The 25,868-nt window shown below is 39.8% G+C and overlaps 1 protein-coding gene across 2 annotated transcripts; it reads left to right on the top strand.

Moving 5' to 3' along the window:
* The first annotated feature begins 36 nt into the window (after positions 1–36).
* SLC33A1 (solute carrier family 33 member 1) lies at positions 37–25,295 on the top strand. 2 transcript variants are annotated; one of them, XM_003256330.4, is made up of 6 exons: positions 37–1,400; positions 9,927–10,117; positions 17,796–17,980; positions 18,285–18,402; positions 21,926–22,141; positions 23,444–25,295. In XM_003256330.4, the coding sequence occupies exons 1-6, from the start codon at positions 626–628 to the stop codon at positions 23,609–23,611; spliced, it is 1,653 nt and encodes a 550-aa protein (XP_003256378.2). In that variant the 5' UTR covers positions 37–625; the 3' UTR covers positions 23,612–25,295. The 2 variants fall into 2 exon arrangements, with proteins under 2 accessions (XP_003256378.2, XP_030678607.1); XM_030822747.1 differs by lacking the exons at positions 9,927–10,117; positions 18,285–18,402.
* The last annotated feature ends 573 nt before the right edge of the window (positions 25,296–25,868 follow it).

The raw sequence follows: 25,868 nt of genomic DNA, 5'->3' as shown, positions 1-25,868 counted from the left end.
CGCCCCGCCCCGGCCGCACGGTGCGCCAGCGTTAATCCTCCCCGAAGATTCCGGCAGCCAAGATTGCAGGTTCCCACCGAGCATTGTTTCCGAACTGGGCCACGAGAGCGTGTCCCTGATTGGCTTGCTCTGGAGGCTGGGAAGGGACCTGTTAGAGACTGGGACCACTTCCTGAAGTGCGAGGCAGGAAGTTATATGCTTTTTCTGGAGTCCTGTGGAGAAAGTGCTCTCTGTCGCATTGGTAGCGGCAAGAGCTGGAGGTGTTGGGTCGGGAGACCGGCCGTTCGATCCCGCCGCAGGTAGGAGCTGGTTTCCATCCTGGCACCACGGCACACACCTCCAGCCTCGAGCCCGGCGCTACTGCCTGGGGGTCTCCTTCAGGCTCTTTGACGCCGTTCCAGGGGGAACCTATCCAGGCATCCTCTGGGCCTCTAGCCAGAGGACTGGCTCCCGGCTTCAGGACTCCGGGCTGCAGTAAGAAGTGCCCTTATCGCTCTGAGCCCTGCCACCATCCCGTGAGCCACCGAAACCCTGGTCCAGCGCGACAGCCTTGGACCTGGGACTGGACGGATCCAAAACGCTCAGCCCCGGACCCCCACAGACGGGGCTCTGCATCGTCTCTGATATGTCACCCACCATCTCCCACAAGGACAGCAGCCGGCAACGGCGGCCAGGAAATTTCAGTCACTCTCTGGATATGAAGAGCGGTCCCCTGCCGCCAGGCGGTTGGGATGACGGTCATTTGGACTCAGCGGGCCGGGAAGGGGACAGAGAAGCTCTTCTGGGGGATACCGGCACTGGCGACTTCTTAAAAGCCCCACGGAGCTTCCGGGCCGAACTAAGCAGCATTTTGCTGCTACTCTTTCTTTACGTGCTTCAGGGTATTCCCTTGGGCTTGGCGGGAAGCATCCCACTCATTTTGCAAAGCAAAAATGTTAGCTATACAGACCAAGCTTTCTTCAGTTTTGTCTTTTGGCCCTTCAGTCTCAAATTACTCTGGGCCCCGTTGGTTGATGCGGTCTACGTTAAGAACTTCGGTCGTCGCAAATCTTGGCTTGTCCCGACACAGTATATACTAGGACTCTTCATGATCTATTTATCCACTCAGGTGGACCGTTTGCTTGGGAATACCGATGGCAGAACACCCGACGTGATTGCTCTCACTGTGGCATTCTTTTTGTTTGAATTCTTGGCCGCCACTCAGGACATTGCTGTCGATGGTTGGGCGTTAACTATGTTATCCAGGGAAAATGTGGGTTATGCTTCTACTTGCAATTCGGTGGGCCAAACAGCGGGTTACTTTTTGGGCAATGTTTTGTTTTTGGCCCTTGAATCTGCCGACTTTTGTAACAAATATTTGCGGTTTCAGCCTCAACCCAGAGGAATCGTTACTCTTTCAGGTAGTATATTTAAGCTATTATGGTGTTAGGTTTATTTATCCTTTTGAAAGAGTGTGTGACGTTGGAGGGAAGCTCATTAATTTACTGGAAATCATTGTATGGGAGATAACTCAAGGTAAGTTTTCTGTTTCGTCCAAATGAGCTTCTTTGAAATATTAAAGCCAAAATGAATGATATTAGAGCAATCAAATGATCACTATGCAGTTAACAGGGAGAGGCAACCCATCAAATAACACAGCCGAGTCCAGGGATTCATGCTACTTGCTTAATACACAAATGCACATTTTTAAAAAGTGTAGCTCATATGGTTCACATTTTTCCTTTTGTCTTGTTGGTTTTAGGTTTCTAGCTCTATACTTTCTAATCCATTTCTACCCCTACCGTTGTACCCAGAATCCAGCCTTCTAGTGAATGGAACAAGGTTTCTTCGTTCATACATTGAGTCAGCTAAGGGACGGGATTCTAAGGCCTCTTATGAATAAGGCAGAGTTCTGCACTCAAGAAATAGGGAAGATGAACATTTTAGGAGAGTTCAGAGTTGCCAGTTAGTAACTGCCTTTGGGAGTCAGGTTTCACATTGCAGATAACATTTGACTTTGTTCTTGAATAAGATTCCACGAGGCCAGGAAATGGCACACCAGAATGCACAACACAAAGTGAAAGTGCACTGAGGCAGGAAAGTACAAAAAAGTACAGGACATTGTCTAAATTGTGGAACTGGGTTTGGGAAGTCATGCTGAGAAAGGCTGTGACTAAATTAGTAAGATTTTCTTTAATTACTATGGGAAAAGAGTTTAAAGTTTGTCCTGTAAGTAATGGAGGGTAAGTTCTAAGAAATTTCCCCGTTCTCTGCATGAGTAAAACACATGTAAGTTTTTCTCTTTTTTCTTCTTTTTTTTAATTGAGATGGTTGGGGGTACGGGGGGATGTCTCACTATGTTGGCCAGGCTGGTCTCAAACTCCTGGCCTCAGGTGATCCTCCCCCTCCTCGGCCTCGCAAAGTACTGGGAATTACAAGTGTGAACCACCCCACCTGGCCTAAGCTTTTTTATTTTGTTTTCTTTTTTTTTTTTTAACTTTTGTTAACAGCTAGAAAACAAGTACAATGACCAATAGCAGGAATGACAATGTCGGGAATATAGTGGAATTCTTCATTCTGTCAGTGACGATGAATTTAGGGGATTCTGTTTTGAAATTTAAGCAGCTAAACTTCTCAGCTTCTGTGCTACCTTGGAAATTCACAGCAGAGTAAATGTCCAGAGCTGTGGGTGGTGGTAGGAGGTGTCACAACTATACTAATCTCTTGCAATCTTATTCATTCTCACACACATCTAACCTTATGTACACCTCCTCAAACTGCTAGTGAGTGAGCCACTATTACTGGTGAAATGATGGTGATAGTACTTTTTCCTCAGTTGTTTGGCTGAGAGATAATTGCTTTGCACCCAGGTAGATTGGTCTCAGTGTTCTGGGGTTCCACTCCTGCTTTACGAATAATTCACTGCTGGCCAGTCGCAGTGGCTCACATCCGTAATCCCAGCACTTTGGGAGGCTGAGGCGTGAGGATCACTTGAGGTCAGGAGTTTTTGAGACAGAGTTTCGCTCTTTTTGCCCAGGCTAGAGTGCAGCGGGGCAGTCTTGGCTCACCGAAACCTCCGCCTCCAGGGTTCAAGCTATTCTGCTGCCTCAGCCTCCCTAGTAGCTGGGATTACAAGCATGTGCCACCATGCCTGGCTAATTTTTGTATTTTTGGTAGAGATGGGGTTTCACCATGTTGGCCAGGCTGGTCTTGAACTCCTGACCTCAAGTGATCTGCCCACCCAGGCTTCCCAAAGTGCTGGGATTACAGGTGTGAGCCACTGTGCCCGGCCGTGACTTGTTATTTTGAATTGCTTTTTTTTTTTTTTTTTCCTGTGGAGTTTGAACTTTGTTCTGCAGTAGATTCTAAAACTAGCTTACTTTTTAATTCAGCTGTTTATATCCATAGTGGATTGCTATTTCTGGTTCAACCATTTTAGTTGAAAGTTAGAATTCCTATAGTTTCATTCTCCTTTTTATGACTGAACATACCACATTTATAACATTGTTCTTTCTGGAACTTATTAATAGGATAATTAAGAAAAACCAGTGGTTTTGAAAAAGTTATATAGCACAGGAAGAATTATATGACAGAAATATAATTGCTTAGGTGATTAAAGAGGAGCTAAACACTGAGGCAATGTTTAGAAAATCCGAGTAGTAAAAGGAAGCATAATTGTTTTTTGTTTTTTTAATTCTAAAATAAGTTCTGGCCAGGTGCAGTGGCTCACACCTGTAATCCTAGCACTTTGGGAGGCTGAGGTGGGCAGATTGCTTGAGCTCAGAAGTTCAAGACCACCCTGGGCAATATGGCGAAACCCTATCTCTACTAAAAATACAAAAAATTAGCTGGGTGTGGTGGCGCATACCTGTGATCCCAGCTACTCAGGAGGCTGAGGCACTAGAATCACGAACTGGGGAGGTGGAGGCTGCAGTGAGCCGAGATCACACCACTGCACTCCAGCCTGGGTGACAGAGCAAGACTCCATCTCCAAAAATATAAATAAATAAAAAATAAATAAAATACTATCTGTAATTAACAGTTTTGATTGTTGCAGATAAGTGGAGACAGAATATATTGGGTAGATAGATAATGTAAATGAGTCATCTGAGTTGGAGGGGACAGAGATAATTTGAGAAATCCATGCCCCTCTAAAGGTGAGGAGCATCAACTCTAATAAGTTGTAGTTTTGTGACAATAGGATCCCAAGATCCCAAGATTGCTAAATCTTTTTTTTTTTTTGAGACAGAGTCTCGCTCTGTCGCCCAGGCTGGAGTGCAGTGGCACGATCTCTGCTCACTGCAAGCTCCACCTCCAGGGTTCACACCATTTTCCTGCCTCAGCCTCCCAAGTAGCTGGGACTACAGGTGCCCGCCACCACGCCCTGCTAATTTTTTGTATTTTTAGTAGAGACAGGGTTTCACCATGTTAGCCAGGATGGTCTCGATCTCCTGACCTTGTGATCCGCCTGCCTCGGCCTCCCAAAGTGCTTGGATTACAGGTGTGAGCCACCGCGCCTGGCAAGATTGCTAGATCTTAGGAGTATTCAAGAGAAACTAGAAATTCCTTTATTTCCTAACTTTAAAAACATTTCTTAGGCTCATATAAAAACATGTCTTTAGCTGGGCACAGTGGCACCCATCTGTAGAGTGGCATGCATCTGTAGTTCCAGCCACTTGACAGGCTGAGATAGGAAGATCATTTCAGGCCAGGAGTTCGAGGCTGCAGTGCATTATAATAGTGTCTGTGAATAACCATTGCACTGCAGCCTGGGCAACGTAGCAAGACCCATCTTTAAAAAAAATCTGTCTAATCTATCATCTGTCTATCTGCCATCTATCTAATCTATGTCTTCAGGCCAGATCTAGCCTGTAAACTGGTAATTGAGGCCCTCTGCTCTAGCAGCAGGAGTAACATTTAGAAGTGATTGGAATAGGGAGCAGCATATTTGGGTTTAGGAGCAGGGAGCAAGATGGTCTAATGACAGAAAAGAGAGCTAAAGATATTAGAGTTTATAAATCAGTTTGTTTATAAATAGGCATGCACATACAGGAATAAATGAGAGAAAGTGTTGCTTTGAAAAAGTTGATGCTATAAGTATGAATCTAACCAAACTAATGACAATAAAAACGGTATTTGTAAGACATTGATGCTTTAAATTAGAAAGAGAGCAGGACCATTAATTCCTGCCTGATGACCAATTTCTTTGTCCTGCTTTCAGAACACATAATTTATATGACTTAAAATGCCTGTTAGAATTTGGAAAAGACTAATTGACCAATTTCTAGATAGACCAGGTATTCTTATATAGGCTATAATACACTCTTTAGTATTCATGTCTAGGCTTAAAATGTTACCCTACATTCTCAGAAAGACAAACTATTCCTTTTTTATTTTTTTGAGACAGCTTCTTGCCCTGTCACCCAGGCCGAAGTGTAGTGGTGCAATCTTGGCTCACTGCAACCTCTGCCTCCTGGGTTCAAGTGATTCTCATGCCTCAGATTCCCAAGTAGCTGGGATTACAGGCACGTGCCACCATGCCTGGTTACTTTTCGTATTTTTAGTAGAGACAGGGTTTCACTATGTTGGCCAGGCTGGTCTTGAACTCCTGACCTCAAGTGATCCACCTGCCTTGGACTCCCAAAGTGCTGGGATTACAGGCGTGAGCCACCGTGCCCAGCCTATTTATTCTCATTAAAGTAATCTCCCTATAATTTATTGAATAAAATGAATTCTTTAGGAAGACGCACCAAGTTTGTTTATCCTGAGCATTTGAATTTCCTTTGGCATATCACCATATGGGGAGATGGAGGTGAGAAGGGGGAATACAAGTAGCCAGTTTAAAGAAGTGTGGGAGCCAGGCGCAGTGGCTCATGCCTGTAATCCCAGCAGTTTGGGAGGCCAAGGTGGGTGGATCACCTGAGGTCGGGAGTTCAAGACCAGCCTGACCAACGTGGAGAAACCCCGTCTCTACTAAAAATACAAAAATTAGCTGGGGTGGTGGTGCATGCCTGTAATCCCAGCTACTTGGGAGGCTGAGGCAGGAGGATCACTTGAACCCAGGAGGCGGAGGTTGCGGTGAGCCGAGATTGCGCCGTTGCACTCCAGCCTGGGCAAAAAGAGCGAAACTCTGTCTCAAAAAAAAAAAAAAAAAAAAAAAGTGTGGGAAAGTATCTATGTTCCAGACCTCATGGTTGGAGCTAAAATATGAACCTTTTTTCTCAGCAGTGTCCAGCTGATAGAAAAGAGAGCTTACTTGCTGTGGTTGTATCTGAATATCTGGATGATATAATGGAAAACATTTCTTGCTTTAGAACTAGACTGGAGTTTGAATGCCATTTCTGGCACTTTCTGGCTTGTGATTCTGTTTCCTTGTGTATAAAGTAGGAGTAATAATGCCTATCTTGGAAAGTGATTTTGGGATTTAAATGAGATGTCCTCTGTTTTTCCCAGATCTTATAACAGATGCTCAGGTGCTAGCTATTGTACCTTTATTGGTTACTAATAAATTGTTACATGCTGTTAATTTCTGCATTCATGAAAGCACTGGACAAGATCTTGCAGCCGCTTTAGAGTATTTAGTCTGTTTTTTAGGCCTTTACTCGAAAATCATGTTTATGAAACTTGAACATCAGCTTTGATACCTTGATCATACATTTATATACCATGTATGCTTAAATTTATAAAATACACAAATCAAAATTAACCAAAATATTAATAATGAAATATTTCCATATTTTTGGTAATAATGATAAAATACATAAATCAAAATTAACCAAAGTGTTAATAATGAAATATTTCCATGTTTTTGGTAATAATATTTCTTTATGGTTGTTGGCATAACAGGCTATGGATGTCTCTAGCATCAAAGCAATGTTAATAAGTCTAACAAGACTACTGGCTATCATTTATTAACACTGGTCTGATTTGTGATAATTGTGTTCATAAAACTTCTTGATATATTTCCTGGCATCTCTGAGCTATTGGCTTTTTCATTCTTCTGCATGTGTGAGATATGGAAACCCTTTGAATTAGGGCTTTGTAACTGACCCGTTGTCACTACTTCCTTCTTTTTATGTATTTTCTCCTCAAAGCACAAAGAAATTAGAAATATCCTTGTCTGGATACAGTGGCTCAAACCTGTAATCTCAACACTTTGGGAGGCTGAGGCAAGAGGATCACTTGAGCCTAGGAGGTCAAGGCTGCAGTGAGCCAAGTTTGCCCCACTGCACTGCAGCTTGGGTGACAGAGTGAGACCCTGTCTCAAAAAAAGAAAGAAATAATCTTATCTGCAAACATTGCTGAAACCTGCTTAGTTTCTTCTTCTTTTTTCTCTTGGTGTGGTATCAAGGAATTTAAATTTTAGATGGACTGTGTTTATTAAAATTGGTAGACTATGCTAAACAAATTTACAATCTTTTGCTTAGAAAAATGGAACTCTTTAAGTCTTATATAATTGGAAAACTTTTACTTTTCACTTAATATTAATTGGAATTTTGGTGACAGTGAAAATTATTTTTTTCAGGGCTTGTTAAACAACTGTTTTAAAACAAATGAACAAAACCCTGCTCAATGAGAATAATATTGTACGTGAAACAGTAAACAAGTCATTATTCGTCTCATTTTGCAGATGGAATTAAGAATGCAAAAATAGTGGACATGCCAAGTGAATGCTGTTATTAATATGTAAAATTCTTTGATTAAACATTTATTACTTAAACTAAAAAAAAAAAGAGGACATTAGCCTCACTTACAAGGATAATGTCATTAATACATTGTTGTTCATTCCTTTTGAACCAGATTCCAAAATGCTAGAAATTATGTTAAGATGTTATTTTATGCTGGGCACGGTAGCTCACACCTGTGATCCCGGCTCTTTGGGAGGCCAAGGCAGACAGATCATTTGAGGTCAGGAGTTCAAGACCAGCCTGGCTAACATGGTGAAACCTCATCTCTACTGAAAATACAAAAATTAGCTGAGTATGGTGGCACACACGCCTGTAATCTCAGCTACTACAGAGGCCGAGGCAGGAGAATTGCTTGAACCCGAGAGGTGGAGGTTGCAGTGAGCTGAGATCGTGCCACTGCACACCAGCCTGGCAAGAGTGAGACTCCGTCTCAAAAAAAAAAAAATTTGTATATACACCTTTATGTAGGCAGTGTAAAATTATGAAAAAATGTAAGACTCAACTTCAGGAGGTTGAGATTCAAGTTCTGCCTCCACCTCTGCCTCTTAGTGATTTTACCTTTGGTAAAGATTTAAGTATTCTGAGTTTCTTTTCCTCATCTGTATATAGTAATAACACATGCTTAGCCTATCCTGTTTGCTATGAGAATCAAATGAGATAACATATAAGAAAGGAATATTTAAATACCAAGGTGAAATTGATCTAAACAAATAATGCTGTATTTCTCCCTCATAAGTGAGGTTCAAACTGTAGTGATCACCTTCAGTGAGCACAGCAGCAAGAGCAAGATTCAATCTAAGGAAAAACCCTGACTGAAGAATATTCTAATTGTTTTTGAGGAGAGGTGACTAGGGTCCTTGATCAGTTGTGCCACATACACCATAAAATAAAAAGTAAAAACATCTAAAATGGAGCACAAGTCTAGAATATTTGAGCTATAATGCAAGGATTTTCTAGCCAAATCTTCTTCTACAGATGAAGAAACTGAGACAGGGTTATCTCATAAGTTTTCTAGTGGCAAACTAAAATGCAATTCTCAGGGTGGTTAATGAGATACAAGTTTTGAAATTAGTTGTACTTATAAGGTGTGAAAGCACAATTTTACCACTGACTTAGAATGTAACTTGGACAGCTTGACTTCCCTAAACCTTAGTTTGTTCACCTGTAAATTTGGGCTGGTCAAGTAAAGGATCTACTGGGTTGTTGAAGTAAAGGAGTTCATACATGTAAAATGCTTAGCATATTTTTGTCATGTGCTATGCACTCAATAAATTATACCTCCATTATTACTATTATTTTTAGCTGTTTAGCAGAATCTTCCAGACCATTATTCACTCCCTCCACTAAATTTGTTCAAGGTGATAGCTAATGGCTCAACTGTCTTTCACTGAAACAACCCAGACAGTACTCTTAATGTGTCCTCATTCTGCACCTACGAGTGTGAGCAAATGCCTTTTGTATCATAGTATTGAGATGAGAAGGTTATTCTTAAACAGATTGAAAGCATTAGAAAGTTTAAAAATACAAGGTAGAAAATCTGATGTAAATAATCACCTGTTGTCAAATTTAATAAAGAACTGAAAAGGCTTGGGTATATAAGAAATATAACTGATGGACCTTAGGGGATATGAAAATCATTTCCCACCCCTAGCACTTTCCTTGAATAAAGTGACATGATAGGCTTTTGTTCATTCAACTCAGTTGTACACTAAATGTAATGCCCGCCACCCCCTGCCTTTTTTGTTGTTGTTGTCACTGTCTCTTTTGGGTCTCTACGTTTAAGAGTCAGGACTTTTTTGTTCATTTGCTGTGCCTGGTACAATGCCTTGAATATAATAAAGAGGTACCTAAATGTTGACTTTTTTGTTGTTGTTTTTTTAGCCAAGGTCTCACTCTATTGCCCATGCTGGAGTGTGGTGGTACAATCACAGCTCACTGCAGCCTCCACTTCCTGGGCTCAGGTAGTCCTCAGCCTCCCAGGTAGCTGGGACTATAGATGTGTACCACCAAGCCTGGCTAATTTCTTATTTTTTGTAGAGATAGGATCCCACTATGTTGCCCAGGCTGGTCTTGAATTTCTGGATTCAAGTAATCCTCCCACCTTGGCCTCCCAAAGTGCTAGGATTACAGGCATGAGTCCCTGTACTTGGCTAATTTTTTAAATAACATTTTAATTGAAAGTTATTGTATATAGAATTATTTAGTATCAATGAAATTATGTCATTTTAAAAATTAATTATAGATTTAAAACATTTTCAGATTTCCTTTTTTTCTGGGGAACTGTATTTTTAATAACAACAACATTGGTTGCCCTTCTGAAAAAAGAAAACAAAGAAGTATCAGTAGTAAAAGAAGAAACACAAGGGATCACAGATACTTACAAGCTGCTTTTTGCAATTATAAAAATGCCAGCAGTTCTGACATTTTGCCTTCTGATTCTAACTGCAAAGGTAAGAGATTTATAAATCAAATTTATCATTTTCTTATAAATATCAATATCATGGAATACTTTCAATGCCTTTTTCATATCACAGGTCCCTTTCCACTACCGTTAGAATTTAACAATGAAAAACAATATTTTCTGTTTATTAAATGTATTTGAAAAGATATAATGATATCAACTTTAATTTTAAAGTAAGCTAAATGTCTTGGAGTATTGTAAAGAATTATGTCCATTTGGAGAACTGTTAGTAAATGTGAACCTGAATGATATTAATGCTTGGCATGGAGATTAATATCTTTAAAAATCAAAGCTCTGTCTTCTTATAATGAGTATACATTTAATGTTGGAGTAATGCAATTATTTACTTAGAGTGTGATGTAAAAAGATATAGGGCCAGGCATGGTGGCTCACGCCTGTAATCCCAGCACTTTGGGAGGCCGAGGCAGGTGGATTACCTGAGGTCAGGAGTTCAAGACCAGCCTGGCTAACACGGTGAAACCTTGTCTCTACTAAAAATACAAAAATCAGCCGGGCATGGTGGCATGTGCCTGTAGTCCCAGCTACTTGGGAGACTGAGGCAGGAGAATCACTTGAACGCAGTGAGCCGAGATTGCACCATGGCACTCTAGCTGGAGTGACAGAGTGAGACTGTCTCAAAATAAAAAAATAAATAAATAAATAAATAAATATAGAATTATATGAGTATTAGAAGTCGATTTTTAAAAAATTGATTGAATTATTTAAGTACTGAAAGGAAAATTATACCATAAGAGAAACGGGGATTACTGGTGACTTTTATTCTATATTAGGGTGTCTCAATTTTATAGTTCTAAAAATATTTTTAACATGTTAGGCTAGAATAAAGCTAAGTATATTTTGTTACAGTGAACTGTTGCTAGTGTTGGAGTTAATATTTTTAAAATCTGCAATCTTACAGGATTTTCATTTTATATACTTAAATCTATGTATATAAACACTTTACGCCTATCTTTTGACAGCTTTGAAGGAACCATTAGCCTCATTGTTTTCATTTTAAATAGTGAGTGTTTTTTCCTCTTAATGATAGAAAGAAGGCCAGATGTGCTGGCTCATGCCTGTGATCCCAGCACTTTGGGAAGCCAAGGCAGGAGGATCTTTTGAGCTCAGGAGTTCAAGACCAGCCTGAATACGGCGAAACAAAAAATTAAAAAAATTATCTGGGTGTGGTGGCACGTCCCTGGAGTGCTAGCTACTTGGGAAGCTGAAGCAGGAAGATAGCTTGAGCCTGGGAGGTGGAGTTTGCAGTGAGCCATGGTTATGCCTCTGCACTCCAGCCTGGGCAACAAGAGTGAAACTCCACCTCAAAATAAATACAAAAAAATTAGCTGGGCATGGTGGTGCACACTGGTCCCAGCTGCCCGGGAGACTGAGGCAGGAGAATCACTTGAACCCGGGAGGCGGAGGTTGCAGTGAGCCGAGATCGCGCACTGCACTCCAGCCTGGGTGACAGAGTGAGACTCCATCCCAAAAATAAATAAATTAATTAATTTAAAAACACAGTATTGACCTTCTTGGTATATTTCCTTTGAACCTCCCTTTTTTCCCTACATATGTGTGTGTGCATGTGTGTGTGTATACATATACTTCATATATTTATTTACTCATATACTTTATTTTATTTTATTTTGAGACTGAGTCTCACTCTGTTGCCTACGCTGGAGTATAGTGGCACGATCTCCACTCACTGCAACCTCTGCCTCCCTTGCTCAAACAATTCTGCGTCAGCCTCCCTAGTAGCTGGGATTACAGGCACACGCCATCATACCCATCTAAGTTTTGTATTCTTAGAAGAGACGGGGTTTCACTATGTTGGCCAGGCTGGTCTCAAACTCCTGACCTCAAGTGATCCACCTGCCTAGACTCCCAAAGTGCTGGGATTACAGGTATGAGCCACCGTGCCTGGCCTATTTACTCATTTACTTTAAAAGTAGAATTGAATCATACTGCATAAAATTTTTTATCTTCTCTTTGTGTTATACCAAACATTTCTATAGCATTACATATTTGAAAACATACTTGTTAGTAGCTACATGATATAGTGTGTAAATTTAAATTTACCATAATCTACTCATTTTTCTGTTGTATATTTTATGTTTTTAAATTATAAAAACGCACTAGCAAATATTTTTGTGCATAAGTCTGTGATTTTCTGGATATTTCCTTCCAGTAGACCTTTTTTTTTTTGGAGACAGGGTCTCGCTTTGTTGCCCAGGCTAGAGTGAAATGGTTAATTTTTTTTTTTTTTTTTTTTTTTTTGAGGCGGAGTTTCACTCGTTTCCCAGGCTGGAGTGCAATGGCGTGATCTCGGCTCACCGCAACCTCTGCCTCCTGGATTCAAGTGATTCTCCTGCCTCAGCCTTCCGAGTAGCTGGGACTACAGGCATGCACCACCATGCCTGGCTAATTATTTTTATTTTTAGTAGAGGCAGGGTTTCTCCACGTTGGTCAGGCTGGTGTCAATCTCCCGACTTCAGGTGATCTGCCCGTCTCGGCCTTCCAAAGTGCTGAGATTACAGGTGTGAGCCACCACACCTGGCTAATTTTTGTATTTTTAGTAGAGACAGGGTTTTACCATTTTGGTCAGGCTGGTCTCGAACTTCTGAGCTCAGGCAATCTGCCCGTCTCAGCCTCCCAAAGTGCTGGGATTATAGGCGTGAGCCACCGCACCTGACCCACCCAGGTAATTTTAAAATTTTCTGTAGAGAGGGGGGTCTCAGGCCGGGCGCGGTGGCTCACGCTTGTAATCCCACTTTGGGAGGCCGAGGCGGGCGGATCACAAGGTCAGGAGATCGAGACCACAGTGAAACCCCGTCTCTACTAAAAATACAAAAAAATTAGCCGGGCGAGGTGGCGGGCGCCTGTAGTCCCAGCTACTCGGAGAGGCTGAGGCAGGAGAATGGCGTGAACCCGGGAGGCGGAGCTTGCAGTGAGCCGAGATTGCGCCACTGCACTCCAGCCTGGGCGACAGAGCGAGACTCCGTCTCAAAAAAAAAAAAAGAGAGGGGGGTCTCATTTTGCTACACAGGCTGGCCAATAGTTTTTTTTTTAAGATTTTTTTTTGAGATGGATTTTTGCTCTTGTTGCCCAGGCTGGCGTGCAACGGTGTGATCTCAGCTCACCACAACCTCTGCCTCCTGGGTTCAAGAGATTCTCCTGCCTCAGCCTCCCGAGTAGCTGGGATTACAGGCATGCACCACCATGACCGGCTAATTTTGTATTTTTAGTAGGGACAGGGTTTCTCCATGTTTGTCAGGCTAGTCTCGAACTCCCAACCTCAGGTGATCTGCCCACCTCGGCCTTCCAAAGTGCTGGGATTACAGGTGTGAGCCACTGTGCCTGGCCAACCTGTAGATTATTAAGCAGGCAATTAGTGGGTCAATGAATGTAATATGATTGCTGAATTGCTTTTCAAAAGGTTATACTAATTTATACTGTCTCCAGCAATATATAAGAAGGTACTTAAATTACAAAGTCTATAATACTGTTTTCTTCTTTTAAACTTCCCCCCAATAACATCTCTCCTAACTTTTAATACTACAGATTAATTTTCTTTCCTTTTGAACTATATATTAATGGACTATACAATATATATTTTTATGTTTGATGCATGTGTTCTTTTGCTCAATATTATATTTGTGGAATTTATCCATTTTTTTATAGCAATAGTTTATCTCATTACTGTATAGTATTCCATTGTATGAATATGCCACAATTTATCCATTCTATCAACAGGTTTTTAGAGCTATTATGAGTAGTGTTTCTACAAATATTCACATATGTGACTTTTGGTGAAGACAGGTGCACATTTCTGATTGGTAAATATATAGGAATCGAATTGCTGGTTCGTAGAAGATGCATAGTATTATGTACTGCCAAATAGTTTTCCAAAGTGGTTGTTCCAATTTTCCCTGCCACCAGCAGTGTAAGAGAGTTCTGATTTCAAGGAGTTTCACATGCTTGAAAACACATATATTATCTTTTTTTTTGAGACGGAGTCTCGCTCTGTCCCCCCGCCCCCGCCCCTGCCGGAGTACAGTGCGCAATCTCGGCTCACTGCAAGCTCTGCCTCCTGGTTTCACACCATTCTCCTGCCTTAGCCTCCCGAGTAGCTGGGACTACAGGTGCCCACTACCACGCCCAGCTAATTTTGTATATTTTTAGTAGAGATGGGGTTTCACCTAGCCAGGATGGTCTCAATCTCCTGACCTCGTGATCCACCCGCCTTGGCCTCCCAAAGTGCTAGGATTACAGGCGTGAGCCACTGTGCCCGGCATATATTATCTTTTTAATTTTAGCCTTTCTGGTGGTTGTGTAATGGCCTCTTGTTATTGCCATAATTTGAATTTCCCTAATGACAAAAGAACTTGAGCATCTTTTCATGTGATTATTGACTATTTGAATATCCAAAGTCGCTCTTTTCTTTAAATTTGTAAAGTTTTCGTTTCTGTTTAGATTTTGTTGTTTGAGATGAGGTCTCTGTCACCTAGGCTGGAGTGCAGTGGCACCATCACAGTTCGTTGCAGCCCTGACCTCCTGGGCTCAAGTGATCCTCCCACCTCAGTCACCCAAGTACAGGCATGTGTCACCACCATGCCCAGTGAATTAAAAAAAAAAATGTTTCGTAGAGAAGAGTTCTTACTATGATGCCCAGACTGGTCTTGAGCCTCTGGGCTGAAGCAATCCTCCCGCCTCATCCTCCCAAAATGCTGTGCTTACAGGCATGAGCCACTATGCCAGACCAAACTTTTTAAAATATGTTTTGGATTTGAGTCTTTTATTAGATATGTATATTACAAATATCTCCTACTATATAACTTTTAAGACTTTTAACTTTTAACATTTTAAGAGTAAACAAAGTCAATTTGTATGTCTTATTTTTACAAAGAGAATGAGTAAAATGTAAGTGAAATTATTTTCTGGACTTAAGTGAAATATATGTTACCTTTAATTTTTTTATGGTAAAATTTTCTTTGGCTCTATTCCAAGAAGTAAGTTACAGTGTATACTATTTATAATTTCTTCTTTTTTTTATTTTATTTATTTTTAAGACGGAGTCTCACTCTGTCACCAGGTTGGAGTGTGGTGGCGCGATCTCAGCTCACTGCAACCTCCATCTGCCCGGTTCAAGCAATTCTCCTGCCTCAGCCTCCTGAGTAGCTGGGACTACAGGCGTGTACCACCACACCCGGCTAGTTTTTGTATTTTTAGTAGAGATGGGGTTTCACCATGTTGGCCAGGATGGTCTCAAATCTCCTGACCTCGTGATCCACCCACCTTGGCCTCCCAAAGTGCTGGAATTACAGGCATGAGCCACCGAGCCCAGCCTTATAATTTCTTTTTTTAAAAAAATGTTTGTGTGATATTGAAGTGGCCTCGTGGTCTAGGGTAGTACCTGAGGTTTGTTGTCTCACAGCCACAGAGATCAAGGACGTGGACACACAAAGAGTGAGGTTAACAGCAGAAGTTTAGTAGGCGAGAGAAAGAGAATAGCTCTGTGCTACAGAGAGGTGTACTGGAAAAATGTGTTGCCAGATCTGTGGTGAAATCAAGGGGTTTTTTAGATGAGCTAGTGGGGAGGTGGTGTCTGATTTAAATAGGGCATGAAAAACTGGTAAGGTCCAGGTGTGCCATTTACATAGGGCATGAATTTCTGGCAGCCCCCACACTGATTTTTTATTATGCAGGTGGGTTCTCTGCCTGAGCTGCAACATGTTGCCCATTTTTTTACTGTATACATGCTAACAAAAAAGAGAAGGTGGAGCTTTCATAGTGGACATGCCTGGCTCCCAGGTAGCCCTTTTCTGTTGGTGCAGCGGCTGGCATTCCCCCATTCAAGCTTCCAGCTAGCTTATCTATGTTTGCAACTCAAGTTTTTCAGGCTGCTCTTTGTTAGAAAAGAAATGATTTTGGGGCTGCTTTTTGTTAGAAGGGAAGCTCTGCCAGGGTCTCTTTTGCCCTCACTATCTGCCTAAATAATTTCTTTCTGCCTACTGTATTGATATAATTTCATACTTTTTGAAAATGTATTAGTAGAACTCCTTTATATCCTTTATCCAGATTATCTAATTATTAACATTTAGCTCCACTTTCCTTATTCTGTAGATTTTCTCTTTCTGTGTATATCCATTACATATGTCTTCTGAAATACTTTAGAGTAATTTGTACACATTATGCACTTTTATCCATAAGTACCTTAAGTATGTATTTCCTTTTTTTTTTTTTTTTTTTTTGAGACGGAGTCTCGCTCTGTCGCCCAGGCTGGAGTGCAGTGGCGCAATCTCGGCTCACTGCAAGCTCCGCCTCCCGGGTTCACGCCATTCTCCTGCCTCAGCCTCTCCGAGTAGCTGGGACTACAGGCGCCCGCCACCACGCCCGGCTAATTTTTTTTTGTATTTTTAGTAGAGACGGGGTTTCACCGTGGTCTCGATCTCCTGACCTCGTGATCTGCCCGCCTCGGCCTCCCAAAGTGCTGGGATTACAAGTGTGAGCCACTGTGCCCGGCAGTAACTAGTTCGTCTCCCCATCGGGGAATCGAACCCCGGTCCCCTGCGTGACAGGCGTGTATTTCCTAAGAACAAGTTTTCTGCTTACAAAACCATAACTCAATATTGGGAAATTTTAAATTGATATAATATTATTATCTAATTATAGTCCATATCCAAATTTTACACAGTAACAGTCCTTATAACTTTAATTTTTTTCTTGTTGGGGATCTAATCTAGGATCACACATTGCATTCAGTTGGTATGACCTTTCACTGTCCTTAATATCCTTGACAATTTTGAAGAATACAGCCCAGTTATTCTGTAGAATGGGCTTCTAGTTACATTTCTCTCATGTTTCTTCTTGTTTGGGTTGAGGTTATTCAGGTATATAAGACAGGAAGATCAAAGAAGTAATGTTTTGATGTCTGCAGGGAATTATATTGAAAGCCATATCATGTCTCTTTATCCCTTTAACTGTTGTTTTTAACTTTAATTGCTTTGCTAATCTATTGTAAAAGTACTATTTTTCCTTTTGTAATTAAAAACTGACTCATGGGGAGATACTTTGAGGCTATCTAAATAATCTTAATTTAATTCTTACTCTTTTTTGTGCTGTTTTTAAGAATTAGTCTAACTATACTTTATCCCTCTCATTTTATTCAATCTCTCAGATATGTTTTCTCAGAATTACTTTTGAAACATTAGATGAACTTAGGAAATTTTATTATGGTCAGTCAGAAATCATTAAAAATGTATATATATATGGCAGTTATGCTTCATTTTAACGATATTTATTTGGGTCAATTAAAGGCTTAAGTTCTTTTAAACCTAAAACTTACAAATCAGTAAATTTGGATTTTTGACCCTGTTTACTATAACAGATTGGACTTTTTGAAGTGGAAATTTAGTTGTATTTATAGCCATCTACAATCCCTACCAGTACTGAATTTTCAGTTGTTTTCACTTAATATTATTAGAAAACCATAAAGCAAAATGTACCTCGTATAACTTGATTGTTGTACCAGGTATAATGGTATGATGCTCACTTGTAACTGTCATGGGTCAGTAATAAAATTGAGATTCTTGAAGAACTTACATATGCATGGAGGAAAATATTTCATAAGTCACGAATTAAAATACTTTTTTGTTTTTATATTGCAGATTGGTTTTTCAGCAGCAGATGCTGTAACAGGACTGAAATTGGTAGAAGAGGGAGTACCCAAAGAACATTTAGCCTTATTGGCAGTTCCAATGGTTCCTTTGCAGATAATACTGCCTCTGATTATCAGCAAATACACTGCAGGTCCCCAGCCATTAAACACATTTTACAAAGCCATGCCCTACAGGTAAAAATGAAATAAAACCTTACCTTAAGAAATAAAACCTTACCTTAAGAAATAAAACCTTAAGAAAGGGTAAAATGAGGAACATTCATCAATATCACTAACATCTGAGTGTAGAATTATATATATGGAAAAAGGTTTGAAAAGCATCTTTTTGCAATATTATTTATGTGCACTTTTATCTTTTTAACCTCCTAACAGGTTTAGATACAGCTTCTTTCATATGGTAGGCACACGGATTTCTGTTTTTGTTGTTGTTGTTATTTAAGCTAAAATGGAAGTCAACTCAATGTTTCTTTCTCTATAGATTATTGCTTGGGTTAGAATATGCCCTACTGGTTTGGTGGACTCCTAAAGTAGAACATCAAGGGGGATTCCCTGTATATTACTATATCATAGTCCTGCTGAGTTATGCTTTACATCAGGTAAGCTTGCTGTAGTTTTCTCAGGAAATAAACTGTTCTGTGTAAAATAAAGAAGACAGCCTTCTGTAATTGCCTTAAAATAATGATAATATATTTTAAGATTTAAGCATGAATCTGACACTGAAGAAATTATTGGTGGTGGGCTTTAAACTTTATGACTTTTCACTTAATGAGTTCTGTTCATAGAAAGAGACTTTCTTTTTTTTTTCCCCCAAGATGAAGTCTTGCTCTGTCACCCAGGCTGAGTGCAGTGGTGCAGTGTCGGCTCACTGCAACCTCCACCTCCCAGGTTCAAGCGATTCTCCTGCCTCAGCCTCCTGAGTAGCTAGGATTACAGGCATGTGCCACCATGCCTGGCTAATTTTTGTATTTTTAGTAGAGATAGGGTTCCACCATATTGGCCAGGCTGGTTTTGACTCCTGACCTTGTGATCCACCTGCCTCAGCCTCCCAAAGTGCTGGGAATGCAGGTGCGAGTCACTGCGCCTGGCTGAAAGAGACTTTCTTACTCATTCATTCGTTTAAAAAAAAATTATTCAACAAGTATTTGTTACATTTTAGAATTGATTCCAAAGCCAGCAAATTCTACTCTTGCTAAGTATTTCTCAGTTTATCCCTAGGTTTCAGTTCATTCTTTCTTGAATTCCTAATATCTTTTCTTTCTGAAAGTATTGAGAAATAGTAGAGGTCCTAGTTTCTGGCTTAACTTCTGCTTCTTTTTTTTTTTTTTTTTTTTTTTTGAGACAAAGTCTGGCTTGGTTGCCCACTGCCTATGTCTGGCTAATTATCTGTGTTTTTAGTAGAGACAGAGTTTCACCATCTTGGCTAGGCTGGTCTTGAATTTCTGACCTCAAGTGATCTGCCCACTTCGGCCTCCCAAAGTGCTGGGATTACAGGTGTGAGCCACCATGCCTGGCCCTGGCTTAGCTTCTATGTTTAAAGTTATGACTTACTCTTTATGATTTTGGAAGCTGTGTCAAGCTGCTTTTTCTTTCTTTGTTAAATATGTTTGTAATCCCTAAAAGAAGGAATCCCCACTTTGCTCTAGCCTAAGCTGCTGTTGCAGAATGAGATTTTTTTTTTTTTTTTTTTTTGAGACAGAGTTTCATTCTTGTTGCCCAGGCTGGAGTGCAATGGCACAATCTCGGCTCACCGCAACCTCCACCTCCAGGGTTCAAGCAATTCTCCTGTCTCAGCCTCCAAGTAGCTGGGATTACAGGCATGTGCCACCATGTCCGGCTCATTTTGTATTTTTTTAAGTAGAGACGGGGTTTCTCCATGTTGGTTAGGCTGGTCTAGAACTCCCAACCTCAGGTGATCCACTGGCCTCAGCCTCCCAGAGTGCTGGGATTACAGGCATGAGCCACCGCGCATGGCCCAGAATGAGATTTTTTTCTTCTGGGTGCAAGTGATTCAAGTAAATGGCAAAGACCCAGAAGTAACCTTTGGGACTTAACTGCAGTTGTTGGTAATGCATATTTCTGAGTCACTTTGGATTTTTCTAGCTTATATCATTTGAAAGTTATATTTGCTAATGTATGAATTAATTTTTAACTGAAACCTAAAAATATGACTACCAGGTAATCTCAGTAGTTTTGTTCATACAGTAAATCATTTAGGAGAAATCCATAGTGGATCATGTCTGACTATAAATTCTATGCTTATAAAATTATTGAGGCCAAACTGTCAAATATAATTTTTTTTTCTGTTTTGCACATGCTTAGTTAAGGCTAGATATGTAATAGAAGGTTAAAGAAGTACTTTAACTAGTCAATGCTTCAGTATTTCTGTCAGTATGTTGTAGCCCAAAAAGTATTTATTTAGCTTTGGATTTCATTTGATAATTTCCTGAAGTGTAGTCACTGAAATTCAGATAACCAGATGCTTTATGGGGGAAAAAAGGTACAAGGCCAAGTAAATTCAAGAAATGATGTATGACATAAGCCTTCTGTAATAAGGCTTAATGATTCCTTCAACAAATTTTTTTTTTTTTTTTTTTTTTTTTTGAGACAGAGTCTCACTCTGTTGCCCAGGCTGGAGTGCAGTGGCACGATCTCGGCTCACTGTGATACCTCCGCCTCCCGGGTTCAAGTGATTCTCCTGCCTCAGCCTCCCAAGTAGCTGGGATTACAGGTGAGCACCACTGCACCTGGCTAATTTTTGTATTTTTAGTAGAGACGGGGTTTCACCACATTGGCCAGGCTGGTCTTGAACTCCTGACCTCAGGTAATCCACCCGCCTTGGCCTCCCAAAGTGCTGGGATTATAGGCATGAGCCACCACACCCAGCTTCTTCAACAAATATTAAGTGTACACCTATTCCCTGCCAGAAACCATTCTGAGTACTGAAATATAACTGAATAAATCATGCCCAAATCCCTGCCCTCAAGGAGTTTATGTTGTAAAGATTTCAAAAGGCATACAATGAAAGGAACCTTTTCAATTTTGTGTAAGTTAATGTCTTTCAGTCTTATTTGACTTTGGAACTCCTTTTTCTGTAAACACCCCTAAAAACAGTATTCAAAGGAATACCATTATGGAAACACAGTTTGTTTCCATCTTTCTAAATTAAAGGTTAATTCTTGCCTTTTAAATACTTTTTGCCTCTTAAGGATGTTTTTCTCCAGTTTGTCACATAAATTTTGAAATACTTTTCTTGTGTATATGTAGGAGAAAATATATATATATTCCTATTTCTTTAAATATTTGAGTATATGTGTAATAATGCATACATATAAATATGTATATATACACATGCAATATATGATATATATTTAGGTACAGTACAAATAATGAGGTTTTGCATTTTGCTGTATGCATTATGTATCCTTTAATGCCACCTCATCTTACATTTTCTCTGTGGAGTCTTTCTTGACTATTTGTGGTAGAATTAATCTCTCATTTATATTTATGCTCCAGTAACACAATGTGTGCACTTCTATTTACAATACTTCCTGCATTTGTAATTATTTATTCCCTATTTTCTAGCCTAGAATAAATTCTTCAATGTCACAGAGGGACCAAGGTCACATCTTTGTATTGCTGTGATCTTTTTTTTTTTTGAGATAGAGTCTCCCTCTGTCGCCCAGACTGGAGTGCAGTGGCGCAATCTCGGCTCACTGCAAGCTCCGTCTCCCAGGTTCACGCCATTCTCCTGCCTCAGCCTCCTGTTGCTGGGACTACAGACGCCTGCCACCATGTCTAGCTAATTTTTTTTTGTATTTTTTATTAGAGACGGGGGATTCACTGTGTTAGCCAGGATGGTCTCGATCTCCTGACCTCGTGATCTGCCCGCCTCGGCCTCCCAAAGTGCTGGGATTACAGGCGTGAGCCACCGCGCCTGGCCTGTATTGCTGTGATCTTAAAGTCTGGCCTATAGTAGGTGCTTGATAAGTATTCGTTGAATTGAGTTCAGTAAATATCATGAAAATTAATTTTCAGGTTTATAATTTTGATGTTCTTAATTTAGACTGTAGCTTTATAAGCTTTATAATCATACTAAAGATGTTTTACATTTTTCCGTAGGTTACAGTGTACAGCATGTATGTTTCTATAATGGCTTTCAATGCAAAAGTTAGTGATCCACTTATTGGAGGAACATACATGACCCTTTTAAATACCGTGTCCAATCTGGGAGGAAACTGGCCTTCTACAGTAGCTCTTTGGCTTGTAGATCCCCTCACAGTAAAAGAGTGTGTAGGAGCATCAAACCAGAATTGTCAAACACTTGATGCTGTTGAGGTAAGTATGTTTTAATTTTAGATAACATTAAGCTAATACTAAGATATTAATATCTTTGTTTTGCCTCTAGAAGTACTATATCTTTTTTAAAAATCATGTCTGTCCATCGGTTCTGGTATAGAAATCTACATATATTTTTTCTTTCACATCAAGGCTGAGATTATAATTATTCAAATCAGCAAGACTAGTTCCCTTAAAGGCGTTTCTCAGTAAAGGAGAGGTGATCTCTCTTTCCCCCACCTTGACGATCACTGTCCTACACAGCAGGCACTATATAAATGCATAATTAATAGCTTAAGTTTTGTAGTGATAGAAAAAGGGAATGTCCATTGGCTATTCCTATAACAGTTATAACTAAACCTCAGTAGTGAGTGGTTTGTTGATAAATTCTTTCAAAGTGACATTAGTCTACTTCTAGAGTAGATGGACTGGAAATTTCTTCACATTTCCGAATGTGAAAGCTGCATCCTGAAAATAGATATTCGGGCCAGGTGCAGTGGCTCACGCCTGTATTCTTAGCACTTTGGGAGGCCGAGGCGGGTGGATTGCCTGAGCTCAGGAGTTTGACACCAGCCTGGGCAACACGGTGAAACCCCATCTCTACTAAAATACAAAAAATTAGCCGGGCGTGGTGGTGTGTGCCTGTAGTCCCAACTACTCAGGAGGCTGAGGCAGGAGAATAGCTAGAACTGGGAGGCGGAGGTTGCAGTAAGCTGAGATCGCGCCACTGTACTCCAGCCTGGGTCACAGAACGAGACTCTGTCTCTAAAACAAAAAAAAATATTCGGCTGGGTGTGGTGGCTCACACCTGTAATTCTAGCATTCTGAGAGGCTGAAGCAGGCAGATTGCTTGAGCCCAAGAGTTCAAGACCACCCTGGGCCACATGGTGAAACACCATCTCTACAAAAAATATAGAAATTAATGGGGCATGGTGGTGCACGCCTGTGATCTTAGCTACTCAGAAGGTTGAGGTGGGAGGATTGCTTGAGCCCAGGAGCCAGAGATTGCAGTGAGCCATTATCACACCACTGCATTCCAGCCGGGGCCACAAGTGAGACCCTGTCTCAAAAAAGAAAATGAGTATTGTTTACAGCAAGAACTGAAAATTGTTTTTAATCCTGTTAGTAGCATTAGAGGGATTAAGATACATTAACATATTTTGTCATTGGAATTCAGTGAAATACTGAAATGTTTTAAGAAAAATATATTTTGATTAATTCATTATAAAGTAGAAGCATGTTAATTGCTAAATACTTTCATTTTGAAATTGTGGATTATTTATTATAGTTTTATTTTTACAGCTTTGCAAAAAACTGGGTGGCTCATGTGTTACAGCGCTGGATGGTTATTATGTGGAGTCCATTATTTGTGTTTTCATTGGATTTGGTTGGTGGTTCTTTCTTGGTCCAAAATTTAAAAAGTTACAGGATGAAGGATCATCTTCATGGAAATGCAAAAGGAGCAATTAATATATACACTACTGGACATTCTAGAAAGGTAATTGTAGTTTAGTTTTAATTCGGAGAGCAACGATAATCAGTGCACAGGGGTATAAAATATTATTTTAAACAGCGAAATTAATAATATAAAATGCCAAACGGTTGAAAAAATAGAAACCTTTCTGCATATTTGATCATATTTTTTTTTTGCCTTGTCGATGTATTTAAAATTTACTTAAGGTCAGGAAATTCTAGAACAACTTTTATGGCCTTGTTATTTGATTTATATCTTTTAAATTTACTGACCAAAGCATGTTTTAAGCTGCAATGCAGTAGTCATGGGTGGTAACCATGTAGTCAGGTATTGTTATTAGTACCTATCACTGCTGAGCTGTATTTAAAATTTTGGTACAATATATAAAATGAAGAAGAGCTTGATATTCAGGTACTAACCACAACTAGTCTGACATTGTTGGCAGTTAAAATCTTATTTTGAATTGTAAATTAGTTAAATTTTATGTGGAATTTGCTGAGAAGAGAATATAGACTACTGAAATGTCATTTTAGTTATTTTTCTTATGACCACATTGTACAAATGAATCTGTGTTAAAAAGACTATTTTAAATGTATGTCCTGCTTTTGTAAGCATTAAAGATTTATAAGAAAATTATTCAAACTATTTTTTATAAAATGAAAGTTATGATTTTTAAACTTATTGATTCCTCTTGCCCCTACCCCCTCTTTTTGGAAGATATGTTGATTCCTTATAAACTTTTACCCTAAGCTTACATGTGTTTTCTGTCACAAGTGCTTCATGGCACACAGGCAGCCAATGGAGGGGATCAAATTCAGTGTTGTATGTATGTTTATGGCAACGTTTTGAAAATAAAAATTAAATGTTTTTCTTCAAGTAGTTTTTTTTTAATTGCTGAGAGAAAAAAACAGTAAAGCTTTCTGATTAAGTAAAATTTAAATGGGCAGTACCATAATTTAAAAAACTAATACTTTAAAGAGAGAGACAAAGATACTTTGTGCCTTCGACAAATTAATAGTGGAAAAATGTTTCTTAATTAAGCACTTTACTAGTGAAAAAGATCTCACAATTTATGCCAAATCAGGTACTGTATTTTCATGTCTTAACAAATAACCTTTTGTTTGAATACTATAGTTTTCAGTGGACAGTTGCTATTCCAAGAAAATTAAGCTTTTCAGTACTTTAGCAATTTCCAGCATATTATATACACCCAGTGATAAGGTTGTTTGCATGTTTTGTGTTATGTATTACTCTGACTCTTTAGAGATTATATAAATCCTTCAAAAGTTAGAGCAAACAAGATAGTACATTTTGAGTCTTAATTTTATCATTGTGGAAAAATGTGTACTAACTCATGATTTTGTCAATTTTATAACATAGGTTGAATTTTAGAGTGGGGTTTTTATAAGTAATGGAGGATAAAATGGGTGGGAGAAAATGGCACACAGCACCTGAAGAAAGATGGGGCAGTGACCTCTAGAACTCATGCATTGCCATTGGAAAGCCTGTGTTGGGCATCGATGTCAGATCCTGAAGAATCACCTGGAAAAAATCCCATCCTAGAGGCAAGGAGGCTACACCAAACCATACACTACAGTACTTTGTCACATGGTTGTCCATTATAATGTATTATAGTCTAAATGATTACTCGAATAAAGAAAAAAACCCACTTAACTCTTACATATGAAATGTGTTTTGACTTTTAATTTTTGGATTAAGAAACTCAGATTGCCATAATAACCTTTTATTTCTTCCCGTGTATATTATTACAAATTATATATACTTTCAAACATAGTTTTTTGTTTTTTTTTGTTGTTGTTGTTGTTTTTTATTGAGACAGAGTCTCGCTTTGTCGCCCAGGCTGGAGTACAGTGGTGCAATCTCGGGTCACTGCAACCTCCACCTCCTGGGTTCAAGTGATTCTCCTGCCTCAGCCTCCTGAGTAGCTGGGACTACAGGTACACACCACCACACCCGGCTAATTTTTGTATTTTTAGTAGAGATGGGGTTTCATCATGTTGGCCAGGCTGGTCTCAAACTCCTGACCTCAAGTGATCCACCTGCCTCGGCCTCCCAAAGTGCTGGAATTACAGGCATGAGCCACTGCGCCCAGCCTTCAAACATAGTTTTAATGTCATTACATCTTTAATGACTTGAAGTTTTAAAACATTTTAAGCCTTTAAGGTGAAAGCCATTAATTAATTTGCTCTAGAAATAAACACAAAAAATTATAGTTAATTTGAATACATGTTT

Source organism: Nomascus leucogenys, chromosome 11, assembly GCF_006542625.1.
Source record: "Nomascus leucogenys isolate Asia chromosome 11, Asia_NLE_v1, whole genome shotgun sequence".
Classification (NCBI taxonomy): domain Eukaryota; kingdom Metazoa; phylum Chordata; class Mammalia; order Primates; family Hylobatidae; genus Nomascus; species Nomascus leucogenys.
The sequence above is the reverse complement of the archived record's forward strand: the minus strand, read 5'-3'. Positions and strand labels throughout refer to the sequence as shown.

Bases quoted from the DNA above. Each gene is read 5' to 3' on its own strand.
- SLC33A1 (XM_003256330.4), top strand. From the start codon at position 626: ATGTCACCCACCATCTCCCACAAGGACAGCAGCCGGCAACGGCGGCCA. The intron at 10,118-17,795 runs GTAAGAGATTTA...TTTATATTGCAG, and splicing joins TTCTGATTCTAACTGCAAAG to ATTGGTTTTTCAGCAGCAGA. The intron at 22,142-23,443 runs GTAAGTATGTTT...TTATTTTTACAG, and splicing joins AAACACTTGATGCTGTTGAG to CTTTGCAAAAAACTGGGTGG.